The sequence below is a fragment of the Geospiza fortis genome, unplaced genomic scaffold (genome assembly GCF_000277835.1).
Source record: "Geospiza fortis unplaced genomic scaffold, GeoFor_1.0 scaffold66, whole genome shotgun sequence".
NCBI lineage: Eukaryota > Metazoa > Chordata > Aves > Passeriformes > Thraupidae > Geospiza > Geospiza fortis.
The window spans coordinates 1508535-1529569 of NW_005054312.1; the positions used below are offsets into that span (position 1 = coordinate 1508535).

A 21035-nucleotide genomic window follows, 5' to 3' on the forward strand; every position below is an offset into this window, starting at 1 on the left:
CCCGCACCGCTGGCCGGGAAGGGAACGGGCGCGGGGTCGTGGGGTCCCGGTCCGGCGGCCCTACATCACCTGCTGAGCTCACCGAGCATCGTGCGTGAGGCCTTCGGTCGTTCTGCCTTCAGTCATTCTGCCGGGTTTTTGTCATCCGCAATTTTAATTTTTTTTTTTAGCAGCGGTAATTTTGCACTTCAAGCTGACGGGTGGATGCATTGAAGAGTGTGAAGAGGAGTACGTACCCATTCAGAAAACTCTCGAGAAACACCCCCGTCTCACCGTGATTCATCCCACATTACTACAAACCATTTATCTCGAAATCTTAACACGTGTGTTCAAACATTTAATACAATGCTTTTCTGCGGCGTCACGTTTTAGAGCAGACTGGAATGAAACGCTTTTGCTAACTTCAATATTATGGCCACGTTCTGTTTGCAACCAAAGCTCCAGTTTCAAAGAACCAAAAGCACGTTTTTATGTTCCATTCTACAGTTACAGAACATAATTTTTACCCCTGCTCTTCATGAGTCAAATCCTGTATTTGGATTCTTTTTCCCAGTTGTTGCCAAGCTAAGGGGCCTACATGTTTCAGTACTGATTAGATATCAAACCTATTTCTGCTTTCTACAGTCTTCACAATTCTCTGGTAACCAATTGCAACCACATAGTTCTGCAGTCAAGCCTCCACAGCCAGCCTCAACATAAACTCATGGCTGCAGATTTGAAAATAAGACTCTCCCTCAGTAGACTGGAGAATGGTTCATCTGTATTTAAAATCCTATCCTTTGTACTACTTTTTCAAAACACAAAGATGAAATATTAAGTAGCTCTGTCTCTGAGCTGCCAACACATTCACCTTCAAGATGACCTTTTTCAAGACAAAATACTTTTATAAACAACCAGGTATGCTAAAAATACTACTTTAGTGGAAATCTGCTTGTATCTGTACAGCTTAGTTAAATTTAACAAATTTAAGATCTCAGGTCTCTAAAACTCCTCTTACTGTCTACCACCTTTTAAACTGTATGTTATATATATAGTTTTCAGAATATTGAGTAACATAGTTATTTACATATGATTTATTCTGCTAATGGCAAAGTTAGATTCCGATAGTTGAGAATCTTTCTTTTATTGTAGGAAGGTTGGTTGTTCTTTGATCAGTTGTGGTATGGGGATTTTTTGCAGTACATGTGTTAGACGATTTGTGTTCACTTTCAAGCACATTAGCAAAAATCTCTGACATCTGAGGTGGGAGCTTGTAGGAACAAATGTCACGAAATGTCTGTGTGTCCTCTTCTGGAGCTCATGTTTTGCACTGGTTTCTGCCAGCAGAATAAAGGATTATCAATACTCTGAAAATCAGCTCAGTTATAAGAAACTGATCTGTAAGACCAGATCACCATTCTTACTGGTATTTAGTTTTTCCAGTAATTAAAGGATAGTTGGTTGCCCTACAGGAAGAGCTGGGGGATGGTTTGGTTTTGATTTTTGTTTATACAGTAGAAGGTTTATTTATGGATTGATAAATACAATATCCAGTCTCACTGGGACAATAAGGCACAACTGTAGGTTACAACTATAGTGTCAGAAGACAGCAACACCTACTTCTAAGCAAATCACAAAGCCACAAGCAATTTTTACTTTTCATTAGTACTGTTACATTCCTATTTTACATGAGGCAGTTATAAAAGTATAATGTTTCATTCTCATACAGAATAGAGCTTTTTAATTTACATTTCTTTCTGGAACTGTGCTGCACTCTGCAAAACTATGAAGTGCAACATTTTACTTTTGAATTCCTTTATTTATAACAAATCAAAAATCCTTCAGAGACTTGCATGTTATTTTTCAATGAAAGTGATGATTGAAGGAACTGAGAAAAAAGGGAAATGCACATTTAACAGTAGTTTTGAGACTGGTAAGTATTTATAGAAATGTTAACACATGACAGAGAAGCAGTTATAACACCGATTCTTCAACAAACAAGCTCCCAGGATTTTTTGGTTTTATTGGAAGTATCTCCCTCATTGTGGAATGCTCCAGCTGAACTACACGAGATCATTTGTCAATCTAGCCACAGAAAATTGTTACTATTGAACCTTCAAGGATTCCGATCTCTTTAATTTATCAGCATTACATTAATAGTATTAATCATCTTACACTTGCAAAGAGATTTGTATAGAAATACATTCTGAAATATTTGGGATAATATGATCTTTCCCAAATTGTATTCTTATGCCAGAGCTTTCTTAAATAGAGCTACCACCCTCAACACAAATATAACAGACTAGGACTTTCATACTGGAAAATATAAATAATTACTCATTATGCAGGCCACTATAATTGGGGAAAAAACCCTATAAAATCAAGTTTCACAATTTTGTGTTTCATGACACTGTTACCAGGGGCAGTTACAGAACTACAAATCCAGATTTTAGCACAACTGGTTTTCTTGCATTTTGTACACTGGTAAACAAATTTACACTTTCAGAAGCAAAACCACCCTGATGAGGGGAGGGATCTTAGATGAAAACATTCTGGAGAGGACACTTCATGGTCCACCAGCTGTCAAGCCTGCAAGCTATGCAAAGGAAAGAAACAAGTTTCTGCCTCTGCTGCTAGAACAGTTCAAGTGACATAGTGCAGATTTCCTATTCCTTTTGAGAATACCACAGCCTGTCCCCACCATAGATTCTACTATTGTCCCTGTGAATTCATTCCACAAAGAACAAAATCTATTCACAGGACTTTAAAGTACTCTTGGCTATCATCATGCATTTGTGCTAGTTGTACAATGAAGCCAGAGAAATTGAGACGTTCTCAACTAAAAGGCAGACTTAGAAGCACTGAAGAAACAAGTCTGCATGTAAAGAGCCAAATGGGAAAGGGGCAAAAATACTTTTTAAAAAAAGGCAGCTGTAATGTGGCAGAAGTGAATCATTATCAATGCACCTAGTATTTGAGTAGATGCTTGTCTCTGAAATGTTTCAGAGGGCACTTCTGTGGCATGTTCTGTTTTTCTATTCTCAGATTCAGAGCTCAGAAGAATCAGTTTGTAGATTAAACAGTAGTGTTTTAAGGAGAGACATTTTTACTGAAACGGTAGTGCAGAAGGAGACAAGAAAAAGGGCAAAAAACCCAGGATGGACAGCATTAAAAAAAGCTTCTTTTCCAAGTTGCATGGCAGCCATTTCCCTTCGTTCCTGTAGCACAGGGAATGTTGACATTGGCAGAACAAATCAGGGAGGGGTTGGAGATGTACTGTATATGCACCAGTAGCAATGCTCTGGGGTATGGTGCTAAGGAGAAAATGAAGTTCTATTCATTACATAGTTGGAGTAGAAAGGAATAGGCTCTCCATCCATCAGTGAAGGAATCGAATGCTCATTTTCTGCTCTACATCCACCTTCTCCAAAACCTGCAATAAAATTGAGAAACAGCTACTTAAGTTACTGTACATCTCTCCTACAAGGTTTCTTAGTCTAGTAGTGAGGGAATGGGCAGGAACGTGGGATGTCTTCAATTCAGCATGCCAGTCCTTCATCTAGATGGAGACTGCTGTTTCTCATTGTGGGCTAAGGTCCATCCAAGGGAAGGAACTTAGCCATCAAAGCCACAAGAAGGCCATCAATCAAAATATAACTCATGTGGTTTCAGTCTGCCAACAGCACAGAAAGGCCTGGATTTCCAAAACTAGACTGTGTGGTAATGTCCAGCCAGGAAACACAAGGGAGAATGGAGTAGAGAAAGGGATGTGAGCAATTACTGAAGAGCAAAATCAAGACCAGAGCACCACTAATGTAGGTCATTGTAAAACTGGGGTGGCAAATTCATTCACTAAATTGCTATTAACACTGAGGCATGAAGACATTACTCTGCTCCAGGCTATTTCAGGCAGCAGATTTCAGTGCTCCAAGATGAAAGTAATTTATGTTTGATGAGACCTCTGGAAGTCTTTCAGTCTAATCCCTCAATTCCTACTTAAAGCAGGGCCTACTGAATCAGGTTGCTCAGGCCTTTGTCCTGCTTACACTTTAAGTATCTCCAAGGAAGAAATTTCTACATCTTTCAGAAGCTATGACCATCCTCCTTGTAAAATATTTTCCTTAGAGCAAACTACGATTTCCCATGTTGTAACTTGTTTCTGTTGCCTTTCTGTCATCTCCAAGATAAGTCTAGTTCCTCTTGTCAGTACTATCCCATTAGATAGCTGAAATTGCTCTGCTACAGGATAACTTTCTACACTGACTATCTAAAATGGCTCCCTACTATTACCTATTTCAGACTATCAAAACATGTAATTCAAAGTACCAGAGCTAGGAACTTGAATACCAGTATTAGTTGTGCTGCTAGCAGATGAAAACCCATGAAAGCTGATCAGTGCTATTACAGTAGAAGAATTAATCTGTTCTAACTGTGCTAGTCAGGTTACTTGTGTAGAAAGAAGCTGCAAAACAAAAAGTGAAAGTTCTTCAGTATATTCAGGGCTGTAGCTTTATTTAAGAGTATAAAGAAACATGTGGACTAATTATTAGCACCCTGACAGTATTGAAAAAAAACAAAACATGACTAATAAAGGGATTAAAAAACTAGCAGAAGGCTTTGCCCAAATGCAGGCACAACTATTTCAATGACTTCCTCTCTGTTCCTATTTGCATTTGTCTGAATGACTTGCTCATTACTGAGCAGCTTCACTTGTCATTAAAAACATAGTTTACAAACCTTTACAAATTCTGCAAAGGAGATGGCACTATCTCCATCTTGATCAGCTTCCTGGATTGTCCTGTCAGCAATGCTGCCCAGCTGTTCATCAGAAATATTTACACCAACCATCATCCGTAATACCTGTAGTATACAAAATAACCACCACTGACATAGGAACAGAAGTATTCTTAGTGTTTTCTTTTTATGTGTACTGTCAAAATAACACCACACAAGATTTTCACTGAATTAATTTCTAGCCAGACTTCTGTTGTCCTTTGTACATTAAGTCTTTCAGGAAATATAGGTATCTTTTGCAGCTACCACTGACAAAGAATCCTGCTTTTTCACTAGGCAGCAGGAAAAGGCAGAAGCAAGAGAAAATTTTTGGAACTAGGAACAAGTAATTTTGTTCAATGCTTCTACTTTTTCCCCCAGAAAACATACCAGCATTTGATTGAATATCTGCTGTTTGAGATGTTTGCCTACAGGAATCTTGAAAGTACATGGTCCAGTGCCGTTACCCTCCACATTCAGTAAAGCATTTTCTGAGCGGATAGAAGAGGGCAGTTCCAGTCAAAAGCAAACCTTTTTCTTACATCAGGAACCACAAATTGCCATGTGTACTTCCCAGGATTAGTAGCATGTAATTACTCCTAGCACAAGACTAGTTTCATACATATGCAGAACTGATGAACTTTGATTACCTTTGCTGCAATTTCAAGAAGTTTTACTGTGTACAGAGGATGCACAGAGGATCAGGCAAACAACCTAATCCATCTCAGTGACTGTCCTTTTGAAATCCTTTTAGAAGCACCTTTGAAAGTTACAGAAGGTAGTTTTTAAGGAGCTTAGTATATTTGTTGAATGTTTAGGTGTCACTAGCAAAGTATCTGCCTAGCCTACCAAATAAGAATAAAGTCCCATACTATATTTAAAGCTTTAAGGCAGAGGTAAGCAAAGCCACCACATTACTCCAGCAGCTCTTTTGAGAAAACCGTTGCAACTTCCCTCTTCTAAGTGGGTATGAAGTGACAGAGATCATCATGATTGAGTCATTCAAAGCAGCCCTGTGCTATTTACCTGGAGAAGCTCATCCCTGGAAATTTTGTCATCTTTATCTAGATCATATAATCGAAAAGCAACTACAGGGAAGAAAGAAAGAGAAAGAACAGTTAAATTCAAGTGACGTTATTTATATTCATAATAATAGATGTACCTGAAAGAAAAACAACAAAAGTACTTGTAAATTATTTTAAGAGAATTAGCTTAGAATTTTAATTCACCATAAAACTCATCCTCAGTTCCATAAAGTATTGTTAGCACACACAGGAATAGCATTACTGCAAATAATGGGAATTTCTTTTGTTCACAAGCACTCTGCTTGCAGGATATTTCCTAAAAACCTCAAGTCATGGAAGAATAATTATCACTAAGATACATTCAGACCTTTAATTTCAGAGCCAACCATTTTTACATGATCATTCGTTCTCTTTGACTATATTCTGGATATGACAAATTTTAAGTGCTCTGAGGACTGTTGCCAACTTTGATTAGCAAGAAAGAGCATTCTGCTCATAAACTGTAGGCAGATATCCAATACTTAAGAAAGTACTCAGCTGAAGGTGGGGAAAAAAAGCAGAATTATATGGAAGAACTCGAGACATAAGCATAAATGGTAATTCATGTATGGGATGTGGCTTCTAAATCTGAAATAATTTTGATACAAACCATTTTGAAACACACTTCTGTTATGAGACATCTTGTATATTACTCAAGAGTCAACTAATTCCACCAAATTCTAACAAAACAATGGCTCAATTGTTGACATTCTGAACAGATAAGGTTCCAAGTAAGCTTTCAAAAGATTAGGCATTAGAAGAGATCATTCCACAAGAAATAACTGTGCAGGAAATCCCAACCCCCTTTCCTCCAATCCTAAGGGGAAAAAAAAAACCCCAACCCAACCAAAAAGAAGATGGAAAAATAATTTATTCTATAGGAAGGTTCATATTTCTTACAGTGGAGCTTGTTACTTCTGCTGTTCAGTGGTTCTGGTCCATTCTGGTCTTTGCTCTTTTCATTATCTTCTATGGGTCGGAAGTGGGCTAGTGTCCTCATGAATCCACGGAAATTCACCTGGTCCTCTCTGTGTAAGAATTCAGCAGGTCAATTTTTGGCATACCTTATATAAGCTCTTCATTTCAGTGAGGAAGACTCTTAATATCCGAAGCACCAAGACCATGTGAACTCTCATTCTCATCTCCCCAGGGTTTGGCTGCCTATGCTGTTGCACGCTGGGATTGTGCTGTTACAAAGTATGATGTGTAAAAAAACAGAAGCTGTGAGAAATCTTACTGAAGGCTCCCCTTCCCTGACCTGCAAAGTCTATTTAAGCTGAAGCCCTCACCCTTAACCACGCCTGAGCTATCTTGCTGATCTGGATTGACTTGATACAGTTTCAGCACTGTCAGACTGGCTGACCAGACTGCAGTCACTGGGCCTGCTCTGCTTCTTGTGTTGAGGTGTGTGCCCTTCTTCAGCAAGTACAGCACCCCCTCCAGCTTTGCTGTCACCATTGGCCCCTGCCTGTGGTGCTGTCATTGCTCAGTGCTCTCTGACAGAGAGTTCTCTAGTTTCTGTGGGAACCAGCCATGTAAGTACTTCCCAGGATGCCTTGTTTCTGTTCAGTAAACCCTGCTTCGTTTTAACTGGTATTATGACTTGATCAGACAATCCAACCTTCATCAATCAGTAATAGCAACTGTGTTCAAGAGATTCCATAGGACAATCCAGAGAGGCATAATGAAGAAAGACAATATTGAAAATTAGATCATCTCTTTGGATTTGTGTTAGAAGTGTCATAATCTATGTGTTAAATGTAATAAAAACCTAAAATCAACCAACCAAAAAAGATAATGTAATAACAATGGTACACTTACTATATCAGATACAGTAAGACCAAATTAGTTAATTGTAATGATTGTAATGCTGCTTAGCACAGAATAGTGTTGACACAAGTTTGCTTTAAGAACCAAATTCTATACATGGCCAGAAATTTCTTCATAAGTGTTCAGTAGTTTAAGAAGAAGAGTGGGAAATTGTGACAGGAGCCGTAGTTTCTCAATAAACAAAGCCCAAAAAAGTCTTGTGAAGTTGTAAAGTGTTTCTAATTAAGAGAATTAAAATATGCTGAGGAAATTATGTACCCACACACACTGCATGGCAAGTTTGAAGTGTTCAGGTATTAGTCAATCCAAATTCTGTGCCTTAACTATCAGCATTACACTTTTATGAAAACTTCTGACAAACCACAAATTTTGTGCCTGCTCTTAAATTCAGTTTGTTGAAACTCACCCTTCTGGAAAGAAGGCATTGATAATTCTGTCTCCGAGTGGATTGATGGCAAGCTCTGGAATCCGCTGGAAATCTTCACGGCTAAGGAAAGCAAGAACACAACCAGTCAGCATAAAGTTGAAGTCAGAGAAGTTGCTTAAAAAAAATTTACAGTAAAACATCAGTGGAATCCTATTTCTGCAGCAAGACATTTGGTGATTTTGAAAATGCAACTTTTTAAATCATGTTTTCTTTATGACTAATGGCAAAATAAAACAAAAGACAATGCCAAACCTATATTGCATTACAAACTAGCAGTGCTCATTTATCATGTTAACAACACTTCTCAGACACTAACATCATTTGTGCTAGAAACTTTATTGTAATGATGCCAACTAGTTTGCAATGTAAGAAAAGGAAAGCTTCTGAAGTTGTTTTGAAAGAAATTCTGGCTCAATGAAAATATTCATTGGAGTTTTTAAATAATTATTTTGGTACTTAATCACATGAATTGTCATGACTTTTCTAGACTGCCTTATTTCAGATTCTGGAAGAATACCATACTTCTCTAAGCAAACTACAGGTCATTAGCATGTTCTGATAGATTTTTTTTGTTTGTTTATGCAATAAATCTGTATCTTATTATAAATAGCAAATTTCAGATTATTTTCGCTTCAACCAAGCAGTATTCCTATTTTAAAATGGCAATGTTACACTTTTACAGGTACCTGTACACCAGATATAATTTCACCAGTATAAGCAAGTACTCACTGCTCTTGCCAGCCATTCTATTTTCTGGTCATGATTATTTGTACACAGCACAATACAAACACAGCTATGCTTACACTATTATTCTTCTGATCTGAAAGACATCGTGAACTGTACTGCATACACATTTTAGAACAGTATTAACATGAACACAGTCATACTGCAATTCTCCTATTAGAATTGCACTAGAATTTTCTCTTTTCTTTCAACCCAACAGACTGTCAGTGACAGCAGAGTGGGTAATCTTGGTGTAACCAAGGCAAACACACCAAATGTATCTTAGTGAGCAGGTTTGCTTGGTTTGTTTTTCCTTACAACAGAACACAGCAACTTATCAGTTAGTACTTCATAGTCATCTAGATTTTAAATTGCAAACAGCAAGGGGGTTAAGCTGTAAGAAATTCCCACTCTGTTCTGTCTGCATGTGTAACATCATGTTTCCTGCCCAATCTCCAGAAATATTGGCAGTTCCCTTCAAGTCAAATGCAGTCTTGCTGGTTTTGAAATTGGGGTCAAAGTCTCAAATGTTTGCTACTTTTCAAAACTATGCTCACTAACTAAACTGGCAACAAGGTCTGACTCATGACATCATTAAACCAAAAACTTGGCTTAGTAAAGTAAACACAACCACATTTTGAGATTATTTAAATATAAAACCCTTTAATATTGCTGTGATATTAAAGGGTAAAAAAGAAATTGGCTGACTTTATCACTAGTCTAGCTTGGGAAAGGCTGAGAAGCAAGATGTTCGAGTTTTACATGTATTCTAAAGCACTTTTTGCACCCAGTCACCACCACAGCACTGTTAAGAATCCTAATTACAGTCTGTTACATCGTGGTTAAACTGTCTGACCTTCTAACAGAGTGACCTGACCATATTTTTAAGTTATCCCAGCAAACTTCTCTGACCAGGTCCCGTGTTATTTTTAATAGGCAAAGTTAACATCTGTTTAGCATGATCAACTTGTTACCAGACCCTTCAGGACTGCAGCATTTTAAGCTATTGCTGAAGGGCAAAGTATGCATTAGTGATTTAAGCAGGAGATGCAGTGATATGGAAAGCCTATGTCCTAATAACAGTATTTTAACAGCAGAACTTCAATATCAATGCTAACTTTATAACCTAAAAGCAGCAGCTGCTCTCTCTTCCATGTAGACCAAAATCCTAATCCTTCAGAAATTTTTACTTGCATGTAATGACTTTTTAGTATTCAGCCTCCAGTGAGTCTGTTTTCTAACAGGAGATTAATAATTAACCACAAATAATTCCCTGGTTTCAAATCTATTTGTCCTGTCATTATCAGGGTTGCAGTAGAGCACTTTTGCTTATTAAGAGCACATTACTGAGTGAGTGTTATAACTGAAATAGCTGCAACAGCCATAAAAGCAAATGAATGTGAGGCAAGTTATTCTCCACTTTATAAAGCTAAGCTTTCCTGCAGTCATTAGGGACCAACTTCACCTGGCTGAAGCTGGCACTTACATGAAATTTAATACCCTCTACTTCTTATGTATTCATGGGCAACAAGGCTCTTCTAAGGTATCTTTACATGAACCTGGCTCTTATGAAATCTTTGCTTAAATGCAACAGGTAAAGCCACCTTTAATTGTGGACATTATGCAGGCCAACCATTTAATACATACCCCAGTGTATTCACAATTAGATGTCATTTGCAGCTAATAATTTCTAGAGTCTAAGCAAGACAAGTGTTCCTAAGCATGAGTATTCCCTCCAAGGCACAGAGCAAATCCCTACTGTAAAGGTAGTTCTGCCTGATCCTAAAGACTGCAAGAAGCCTACAAGACCCTTTTCTTCCTTCTCTTTCTGTTGTTCATTCTCCTGTTACTTCTAGATATTAGCAAAACGCTGTTCTATTTGTTCAGGGTGACAGGGATGAGGAGGGGTATCTAGAGCTGAGGGAAAGTAAAACAATGGAAAGGAAAAAACTCCCATATATATGAGCATCAGAAGTGGTAGAGGAAAGGAAAGATGCCCAGACTATACAGGTAACAAGAAATGACTTGAAGAAGGGCAATAACTAAAAGCAGTAAGACATATTATGCAAGTTAGTAAAAAATATTTAAGAGCTTGCTGCTGAAGAGGTTCCATTGCTCCATTCCCTTTGCTAACATCAGCTTTGCATTCATCTAACCTTTTGATGGTCCTAACGTATCCCCTATAAAAAACTCCCTACCTTCCCCCTCTCCAATTAGCTTTCTGTTGAATTCACAACTTGAGGCAGTTCAAAAACTTAAAAAAAAAAATCTAAGAGCACCACAGCTGACAATGAGGTGCTGGAAGCCTGGAGAAGTTATGGGGAATGAATACCAATATCTCCCCCCTTCAGGATTGTGTCATCCATCTCATCTAACTCCATCTTACGCATGCTCTACGCAAACATTAAAAGTTGCTTAACTATCACAGCACTAATTGGTTCATAAACATAAGGCCAAGGAGTATGCAAAAAGGTGATAATTAGATGAGCAATAAGGAAGGAAAGAAAAAAGGCAGCATGCATAAAGTGTGGTTGAAGATGCAAGTATAGACTATTCTTGTACCCTGTCTTTTCCAATCCAAACCCATATCCTTCCTGTCTTTTCTATTTTAGACAAAGCTAAAAATGCTTTGCATTTTCTTGAGCGAAAGTAAAGAACTCCACATTCACAGAGCTAGCTTTTACATTTTGCAATCTTGAAGTATCTGTTTTAACTAATAAGACCAAGCCTGACATCTTTCCAGACCCAGATGGTTCAGTCAGCTGACAAAGACTGACAGATGGCCTGGCTGGCTCATGTTACCCTTCTCTCAGGATCAGAGGCTTTCTGAAGTTCTCCAGAAGACATGTGTGAACAGCTTTCACAAACACAAGACATGTATAAACAGCTCAGTATGTCTATTCTCTGTAGCTACCAGCTTTCAGATCCTTCCTTCTTCCATGGTTACCAGGCTATACCAATTACTGTACAGTAAAAACCACTTCTCAAGCGCTTAACCTGTCTTTTCCCCAGTGCCCAAGAAACTACTGTTAAGTGGGAGGTTCCATACAAAAGTTACAGGCAAAGACTGCAGTGTACATAAGTACCTCTATATATGTCTGTCTAGAGCTACTTACTAGTTGATAAGCTTTGGAACCAAGGTATTCTTGTGTGGTGTACACTGCAGTACCAATCCAACAGGGAGACTCACTAAGCAATCACATACTTGCCCTGTTCATGCTATACTACTTCCCCATATTGGAAATCAGCATGTAAGTAAGGAAACATGCACTCCTTTCCTCCTGAGCTATAGTTAGGATGTAAACAGAACAAGTATATTCCAGATTTCACAATTTAGATATAGCTATGGACAACCAAGGGTATCAATCTTTTGTTTTGACAACTCAGCATGTCACAATATTTAAATCAAAGGTGACAAAAGAATTTTCAAGAACAGTTTTGTCTTGTCTTTCCCAACATGGTTTTGTTTAGAAAAAGTGAAGCTAAGGAAAATTACAAAATTTTTCTACACTTTTAAAGAAAGGTGAAGGTAAACCTGATATTTTTATCTTTACAGGTAAAAATGGCTGTAGTCACTTAGAGAATAAATATGTGAGAGGGGAAAAAAGGAAGCAAAAACCAAAAACTTTTTGAAGACCAAGCTTTGTCTTTATCAATAACCATCTCTAATATTTCATTTCTGTAACTCTTTAAAAACAAAGTGCCTTGAAATTGCACATAGGTATACTGGATAGAAATATCTGGCTATGAAAGATTTCTGCTTTTGATTATAGTTCCAGAACTACCAGGATTAATCATCATCTATCAGATTTTCTGTACAAAGTGCTCTTTACTTTGCCCTTCTTCAGAAGTGTGGTACATATTTAAAGATTTATTTCATGCCATAAAGAACTGACTGACATTTCTTTTCGTAATCATGGTCACATGAGTGATTTTGTCATGTTTGATTTGTAAGTCAAAGGTGCAAGTCATCCTTACGGAAACAATAAATCTTGCTCACAGGAAACAAATATAAGACATACCCTCTGAACTGTTTGGTGGTGGTAAGCAAGTGATAACTTCTTCTTATTTGTCTTAAAGCATCAAGTTCTCTTTGATCTGTATCTCAGAAACCAACATCTATGACCTTCCAAGCTGTAGTTCTTGCTCTCTCCTCAATCTATTTTTCAGGAAGTAGTTCTCCATTACTTAAACTTACAAAACTGCATTTTGAGGGTACCAGAACAAGTTTAAAAAATTGAATGCCACTCTTAAGTCAGACATGTTTGAGAGTGGGCTATGCTTAGGGGGCAAGACTGCAAGTCAAGGGATCATAATAAACACGGTTGCTAGGATTTCCCAAACAACCTCCACTTCTTTTCCTAAGTACTACATGATTATCAACAATGGAAGTTTGCCTCCTCCTGATGCATAATACCGTGAAACTAGGCATTGCGCAACAGACATTCATAGCATATTTAATCAATTACTCCTCTTACATAAACTGAGCACAATCACTTTGACATTTATACAAACCTTACGGATTCAGTAAGTGAATTTAGTGTTGGAAGAGAATATGCAAGAGACGAGGAAGAGCATGTCCTAGGTTCAAATTGTGCTAGACTAATTCAGTAGCCATCACCTTTATTCATCAATGAATATTAAATTCACATATAAAGTTTGAAAAGGCTGTTAATGTTCTTTTCCAAATAATTTTAAACATAAGGAATATTAACCTTATCCACAATCTCATCAGTTGATCTCTACATCAGAATTGCCAATGTTACAATTTATATAATGCATTGGTTTAAGTGTCAGAGTGGGCTTTTGGAAGTTCCTGCATATCCCATCCCAAGCCAGTATTTTACGTGCACAATTCATTTAGTCATCCCTTCAGATATGCAAGTCTAGAAATTTACAGTACAGCCACAGTCCAAATCACTGGAGTCAATCAGCCTCAAAACCTACAAAAGGCAAAAAGGGAGGGAGAGTATTTTTAACCCAAAATAATCACATTCTAGTCCTGTTTACCATACAATTCCATATCCAATTACTTAAATGCTGAGAAGTCAGGAATTCGTGGCACCAGAAGGAACTGCGCATTTCCTCCAGGAAAGGAAACTGCAGTATGCCCAAAGTACTGCCAAAGACCATGTATCTTGCCACTTTGATCTTTTAAGAGGTGATTCCAGCATTGCAGTTAGGTTGGTTTAAAGGTAGGCCTATAGCTTTTCTGGGTTTATAGCGCTTCCTGCAGTCATATTTTACAAGATCACATATAAAACCTCAGGTGATGCCTGACTCAGGTCACTGAATTTGACTGGGATAGAGCTGCTATGAAATAAATTAACTCTGTAAGAGCCAGATCTCATGTTATGCTACAACGATGTCCCTTTCCCCTTCCCACTCTCCTGCATTCTTCTCCAGCCTTCCTGTGCCACTGTGGCTATATGGTGAATGGGAAACAAAGTCCATGAAAGCGGGAAAGGCTACAGAATGACAGCAAGCAGGGATATATTTTAACAGGCCATCATCTCACCACAGTTAACCTTTTGGTTGGGAATACTATTTTCTAGCAGAATTGGTCCATCAAAATGAAAAATATTTTGCAGATAAAGTTAAAGACTCATCTTTATTTAATTGACTAAGCTGTGAGAAACCAGTTTACTTCTGTAGCTTTCAAATTGTAGATAGGAAACAAACACTAAAGATCTTAGAATGTTCTGCACTACCACTTTAAATAACAGAAAGTTTGTTTAGTCACAATGACTTGGTTCCAGCTCTTTTTTTATTTTTAAGCATGCTAATAGATATGGGTGTTCAACAAGAGGTGCAAAATTAAATATAGTAAATGGACTGCAGATTCAAGTAGTGTTTTAAGACACTGGATATCAGAGACAAGTAAGTATACATCCTTTTTCTTATGAAAGCCAGGATAAAGATGACACAGCAGAACCATTCTTGTATTAAATAGTAGAAGCATCATATAAAGAAAGGTAAGAAATAACAATCTAAAAGCGTTGTTTCACAATTCTGAACATTTTTATAAGACTCTGAATACCAAATCTGAACTTTCTCCTATTAACTACTACAAACCTTCAACACAACAGTAAAGACAGTTGGTACTTAGAGCACCTCAGCTCAACAATTAAACCTTTCATGTAGACAGTAGGTATGAAAGAACTTGTTACAACAGCCTCAGTGATTTACCAATGAGAAGAACAGGTAGATATCCTGCAACAGCAAGCCACCAATACAGATGTGCCAATGCAAGTACAGCCAAATTACCCACCTAAGAGTGCCATTTTCTCCTTTGTCCAGGCTGGTGAAGCGACTGTACAGGCGGGTGATTTGACTGTGTGAGACTGAAGAAAAAAAGAAAGAAGATGACAAATTAGCATGTCAATGATTCCTCATAGGAGAAGACCTCATTACACTGAACTGCGCTGTTGCCAGAAGCTGTATTCAAAAAAGAGTTCACGTAGAACCAGTTACATTGAAAGCAAATGACAAGGAGCATTTAGGGACTCTATGAGCTATAAATCACAGCTCAATATTCAAGAATCTACAAATTAGCTCATTCCTCAAAAATCTGTCTAACTCCATCTTCTACCCATTTCTATTTTTTATCTTTAACAATTTTTGGTTATCTGACTCAGTAAATGTCAATTAAAAAGAAAAAACATTTGGTTCACAGTTCCACTTTATTTCCTTTAATTCTTTTACAGCTAGAAAGAATCTAAACACAGCCTACACTGATAACCTCTATATCACTCATGACACTAAAAACCCTTGCTATAGAATCTTTCCTTCACTTTTGCTTATCTCTACTCCCATTGTCTGTTTTCCACCTAAAGACAGAAAGTGAGCTCAGTTTCTCTGCATCTGGCAAGTGGTCAGAAAGGCTTTAATTTTTACTTTACTTTTCTTCCTTTACAGGACTGCTGAAATCTGAACATTTTGGGTTTCACAGAATAAGAGAATAACCTGACTTGGAAGGGACCCAGAAGGATCATTGGAGTCCAGCTCCTGGCCCTGCATAGCACCATCCTCATGTGCCTGAGAGCATTGTCCAAACATTTAAGGAACTCTGTCAGGCTGATGCTGTGACCCCTTCCCTGGGGAGCCTGTTCCAGTGCCCATTCACTCTCTGGGTGAAAAACCTTGTCCTAATATCCAACCTAAATCTTCCCTGTCACAGCTTCATGCTTCTCCCTCTGATCCTATCACTGCTCACCAGAGAGCAGAGACGAGGAAGGTTTTGTTCCAGAACTTGGAGCCAAAGATAGATTTATTATTAAAATTAATAGTATTTTTCAGATCCTGCATTCAACCAACAATACTTTGGTGCCCAGTCCTCTGTTAAGATCTCTCTGCCTTCGAGGGAGTCAACAGCTCCTCCCAGTTTAGTGACACTGGCAAACTTACTTAGTACGCCTTCCAGTCCTGCATCCAAGTTGTTTACAAAGATGTTAACGAGATCCGGCCCTGAAATGGAGCCCTGCAGAACCCTACAAATGACTGGTCACCAACCTGATGTTACCCCATTCACTGAAACCCTTTGCATCCAACCTGGGAGCCAGTTGCTCACAAAATTAATTTCCAGGTTCTAGGACATGGAATTAAAAATTAAAAAGCCTATTTCTAAAGAAATTTGAGAAGGAGTGGAGCTACAAAGCAAGCAGAAAGTTATTGCAGACTTTAAATCTGCACTTTGAAACATAAATTGCAAAGGCAATATTAAGTTCAGCATAACTGTGTCAACATTATCAAGGTACTAGACAACCCAAGATATTAGACAGCTAGATCTTTGGTCTGTGATGTGAGTGGGATAAACCTCCATAGAACAGCAATTCCTTTAACACTGAAAGAACACTTGTCCTGGTTTCAGCTGGGACAAAGTTCATTTTCTTCTTAGAAACTGGTACAGTGCTGTGGTTTTTGGATTTCATAGGAGAGCAAGGATGACAACATACTGTTGTTTTGGCTGTTGCTAGGTAGAGCTTACCCTAAGCCAAGGGCTTCTCAGCTTCCCAGGCTCTGCCAGTAAGGAGGTGCACAAAAAGCTGAGAGGGAGCTCCGCCAGAACAGTTGATCTGAACTGGCCAAAGGGATCTTCTGTACCACAGAACACCATGTCCGGTGTATACAATTCTGGAGGGAATTGGCCAGGAGGGGCCAATTGCAGTTTGGGGACAGGCTGGGCATTGGTCAATAGGAGGTGAGCAGTTGTACTGTGCTTGATTTGTCTTTCTTGGGGTTTACTTCTCATTCATTACAATTAGTATTATCATTGTTATTATTAACATCTTTAAATTATTATTATATTTTAGTTTATTTAAATTATTAAACTTTTTATCTCAACCCATGGGTTTTATCTCCCCTCTCCCCGAGCTTCTCCCCCCACCCTGACAGGGAGTAAGCAAGCATCTGTGTGGTACTTAGTTGTCAGCTGAGGTTAAACCTAAGGCCCTAAAGGAGATCTTGGCTTTTCAGTCTCTTCTGATGAAGTTGATAAATACACGAAATAAGACTGAATTGAATGTTAATGTGTATTCAGTAAAGGTGTGATTGTCTACAATGTTAAACTAGGACTTACTATAATTTTCAGATTAAGTAGTTTAAAAAGCCTTCACCAGAACACGCACAATGCTTCTCTTACTTGCTCAAACTTATTTGGGAAGAACTTGCACAGTAGTTGTTTGATCTGTGACAAGTGAGGCAGGTTTTTTTTTCAGATTTGTTCTTTCTTTCTCGAGGCTATTTGTTTAGGTTCAACAGTTCTCTCCTTTAGCATGACCTGCCAGCAACTGGGTTTTCAAACACATCCCCTCCAGCCTTCTTGTCTCCTCAGCAACTTGCATTCTTTGCATAGGATTGGGCACTTTGCTCAGTTTCACCTCAGGCAACTTCTCTACGATAAGACTGGGCAGCTTGCTCACTTCCAAGTTAAGCAACACACACAGAGAAAACAAGTACCAGTACTCTAAAGACTTCAACCTTCTGCATTTCTGATTTAATGTTTTAGATACCATAACAACAACTAATGGTGAAAAAAAAAGGCTGGAGCCAGGTCTATTAGAAGTCCCATACTCCCACTCCTCCCTGAAAACAAAGAAGGTGATGAGAATTCTACTCAGCTACCATTCCCAAACTGATGTCAGCATCTCCATTTTTGGAACATCACTGTAACAGTTAGTATGTGAGAAATAGTCCATAGCTGTTGACAGGAGAAGTGATATTTTCATTAACGTCACACTAGACAAAAAGCATATCACAGCTCTGTGAAAAAGAAGGATGATTCAGGTTCACCAGTGTCTTCTGTCGTAATTTCCTTTTGGCTCTCATCCCTCACAAAAGCTGTGTCACTGGACATTTTTCAGCGCATTTGTAAGCAAAGTAAAGAGTCTCCTGAATACCTAGGAGAATTAAGATCTGCAATTTATGACTGCTTCTAAAGTTATGACTGAAAATCTACAGTTAAGGCTTAAAATTAGCTGAAACACCATTTTATCTATACTGGTACTCCACTAAGATTCTCCTAAAAATTTAGGGTCAAGACCTCTAAATTAGGAGTTGCTCTCTCTATTTTACTTATGTTAAATCACTATAAAGTTTTTAGCAATTACATATTCTTGTCTACAACAGTAGCATAAACTGCTATAAACATATTTATATACTTAGAAAAATATATAAATATACATCAGAATAATCTATTATCTGCTACCATGCAAACATTTTTTCCTCCCAAATTAAAGTATGAGCATTAATTTATTATTAATCCTTAGGCAGAGTGCTTCAAAGCATGGAAACAAAGGGTGTGAACCAAATAGTTTGTATACTGTTACATTCCAACAGCTTTCCAAAAGCTTGCAACAGAATGCAGACAAGCAACATCTTGGGTCTCTCATCTGGTTTTTTTTATAGTTGTTACTGAAATATCAAAGCAATTAGGATGACTTCAAGGTGTTTTCCTGCTCAAATCTCAAAATGTTTATATGCAAAGCAAACACTTTCCAGACAACACCATGTGAGATTTAGGACTGTCAACTTCAGGCTTCGCACCTGCTGCTGAGAACCTCATGCATTACCGTTGCACATGTCTCTGAACTTACCCTACAAAGTGCTTTTCAATACCACAAAAAAGAGAACAATTTTAATTCAAGCAAATTTCCTTCAAGAGATTGTGTCATTGCTTAGCTTTTGAAAGACTACGCCTCTAGTGCCCTAAAAGACATGCTCTTTATCTGTTCTGCTGAAGAACATTAACAGTTTCTCACTCATGTCAGTATCGTTAGCTATTCAGTTTTGTGCTACATGAAATTGAGCAGAAGTTATACAATTCCACAGTTGAACTCAATCAAACTGGTTAAGTGTTCTGCTCAGTACTACACACCTACCCCAGACGAACTGTAGAAAACACATTTCACAGTAAAGAGGCCAAAAAGGAATCCTTGGGAGCACTTATCAGACCACCAGTTCAAGATGGACTTGTAATGCTGCCAGATTTTTTCATGTCTACAAAGCCCCTTTCTCAAACTCTTCAGTAGAGAAAGTATCATCAGCATCAAGTTTCCAACAGACCACAGCAGTCTATTCAGTAACACCACCTTAGCATTCTGCCTGTGAACTTTGATACAGTTAACTAGTGTTTGTTTGGGTTTTTTCCCCACCTTGTATAAATATTTTCACCTATATGACGTGTATAACAATGCTAATATCTTGGCGGAATTTTCCATCTACCTAGAGAAGTATAAAAAGCAGAGAAAAATCACATTCCTAAACTGCAGTTACAGACTGGGGAGAAGAAGAAAATGATTGATAACATCAATGAGACACTGTGATGACTTACAAGCAAGCATGAGTCAGAGATTAGCAAAGTGGTATTAATTATAAAATTTACTAGACAAAAACATGGGGAAATGAATGGACGTCAGGTCACAAAGCTTAAACCCACCAGTCATAACTTTGATCACAGTCTGGTGATACAAGAAGAGCATTTAGCGGCTAACTAGAGTCAAGTGGATTCATTGCTTACAATGCCTATATAGCCATCTTAATGGTATTTATTTAACTATCACATAAGTAAACTTTAAGGAATAAAACACAACAGACAATAAATCAAGTAGCAGCATGAGGAAAAATGTAAAACCTTCTGGAAAAATATTCCAGATTTGGGGTTTGGATTTTGAAGCATCTTTATAAATGAGAGGAGGCTACCTTTACTCCATGATCTTTGTGATGAAAAAGAAAAAATCCATAGAAAGTTATTGCTGGATAAACAGACTTTGACATTTCTACTTGTTTATGACAGCTTTCCTGTAGAAGGTTTTCATAACAGATGGAAAAAGGATCATGGAAACTATGTTAACTCAGCCTGCCAGTACACTAGCTCCAGTGCCTCTTAATTTTCTTCTACTCCTTTCCTGTAGCCACTCATTTTCCTGACACAAATAAACTAACACTTAAGAAGAATATATTATACCATTTATATTGGAAAGAAAACTGAAGAAAGCATTTTCAAGTAGCAAGAACAGATCAGAACATATATTCAGAAGAAAAATTGGAAAAGCTGGGCATGGCATGTTAACCTGAGAAGTTCCCTGGGGAAACAAACAGCAAAGTGATACCTATGATGTTATGACCTCTGCTCCCCAGATAGTCAGGAAGGCGTCCTGCATTTATTATCATTTAGTGGAATTAAATCATTTATTATCATTTGCTGGAACTCTCAGGCAATCATTCTATCAGGCAAATTAACAACACTGGAGTTTCACCTTCTCTAAGGTACTTTATGTTTATGCAGAACAACTCGATCAAATACTGTAGGGTAAATATCTAAATATCAGAGTCCAGCTTAAATAATGCTCTCCCAGTTGCTGGCTAGTACAGGAATTTCACTTATTTTTAGTTAATAACACTTATCTCTCGTGAGATACATTACTTCCTTTATGGTTTAAATGCCACTCAGCATTCATTCTGAATACCCTTACAGCAACTTTAGCACTAGCCCATAAAACAAATAACACTTGGGCGAAAAAATTACTATCCAACGACAGTTTCTTTGGGTTTAAAACTGAGAGAAACTCCAGCACCAGGCACCGAGACAGACAACTCTTCAAAACCCAAGGAGTTACCTCTGACGGAATACAATACTGCACACCCCAAGAGCACTGCTTCCTTTCTATCCCACTGGGATCTCGCTGCTGCTACCGGCAGCGGTGGGGGGGAACCGAGAGGCGCTTCCCAGGTTTCCACGG

General features: G+C 38.1%; 1 protein-coding gene across 1 annotated transcript; it reads right to left on the minus strand.

Annotated features, from left to right (window-relative positions):
* Nucleotides 1-1610: 1610 nt before the first annotated feature.
* Nucleotides 1611-21033, minus strand: CHP1 (calcineurin like EF-hand protein 1; the record flags this gene model as incomplete). The annotated part of the gene is made up of 7 exons (XM_031055803.1): nt 1611-3412; nt 4717-4839; nt 5779-5840; nt 6717-6844; nt 8053-8133; nt 15068-15140; nt 20913-21033. Coding segments are annotated over 7 exons (642 nt in total), but the record flags the coding sequence as incomplete, so codon positions are not given.
* Between the last annotated feature and the right edge of the window lie 2 nt (nt 21034-21035).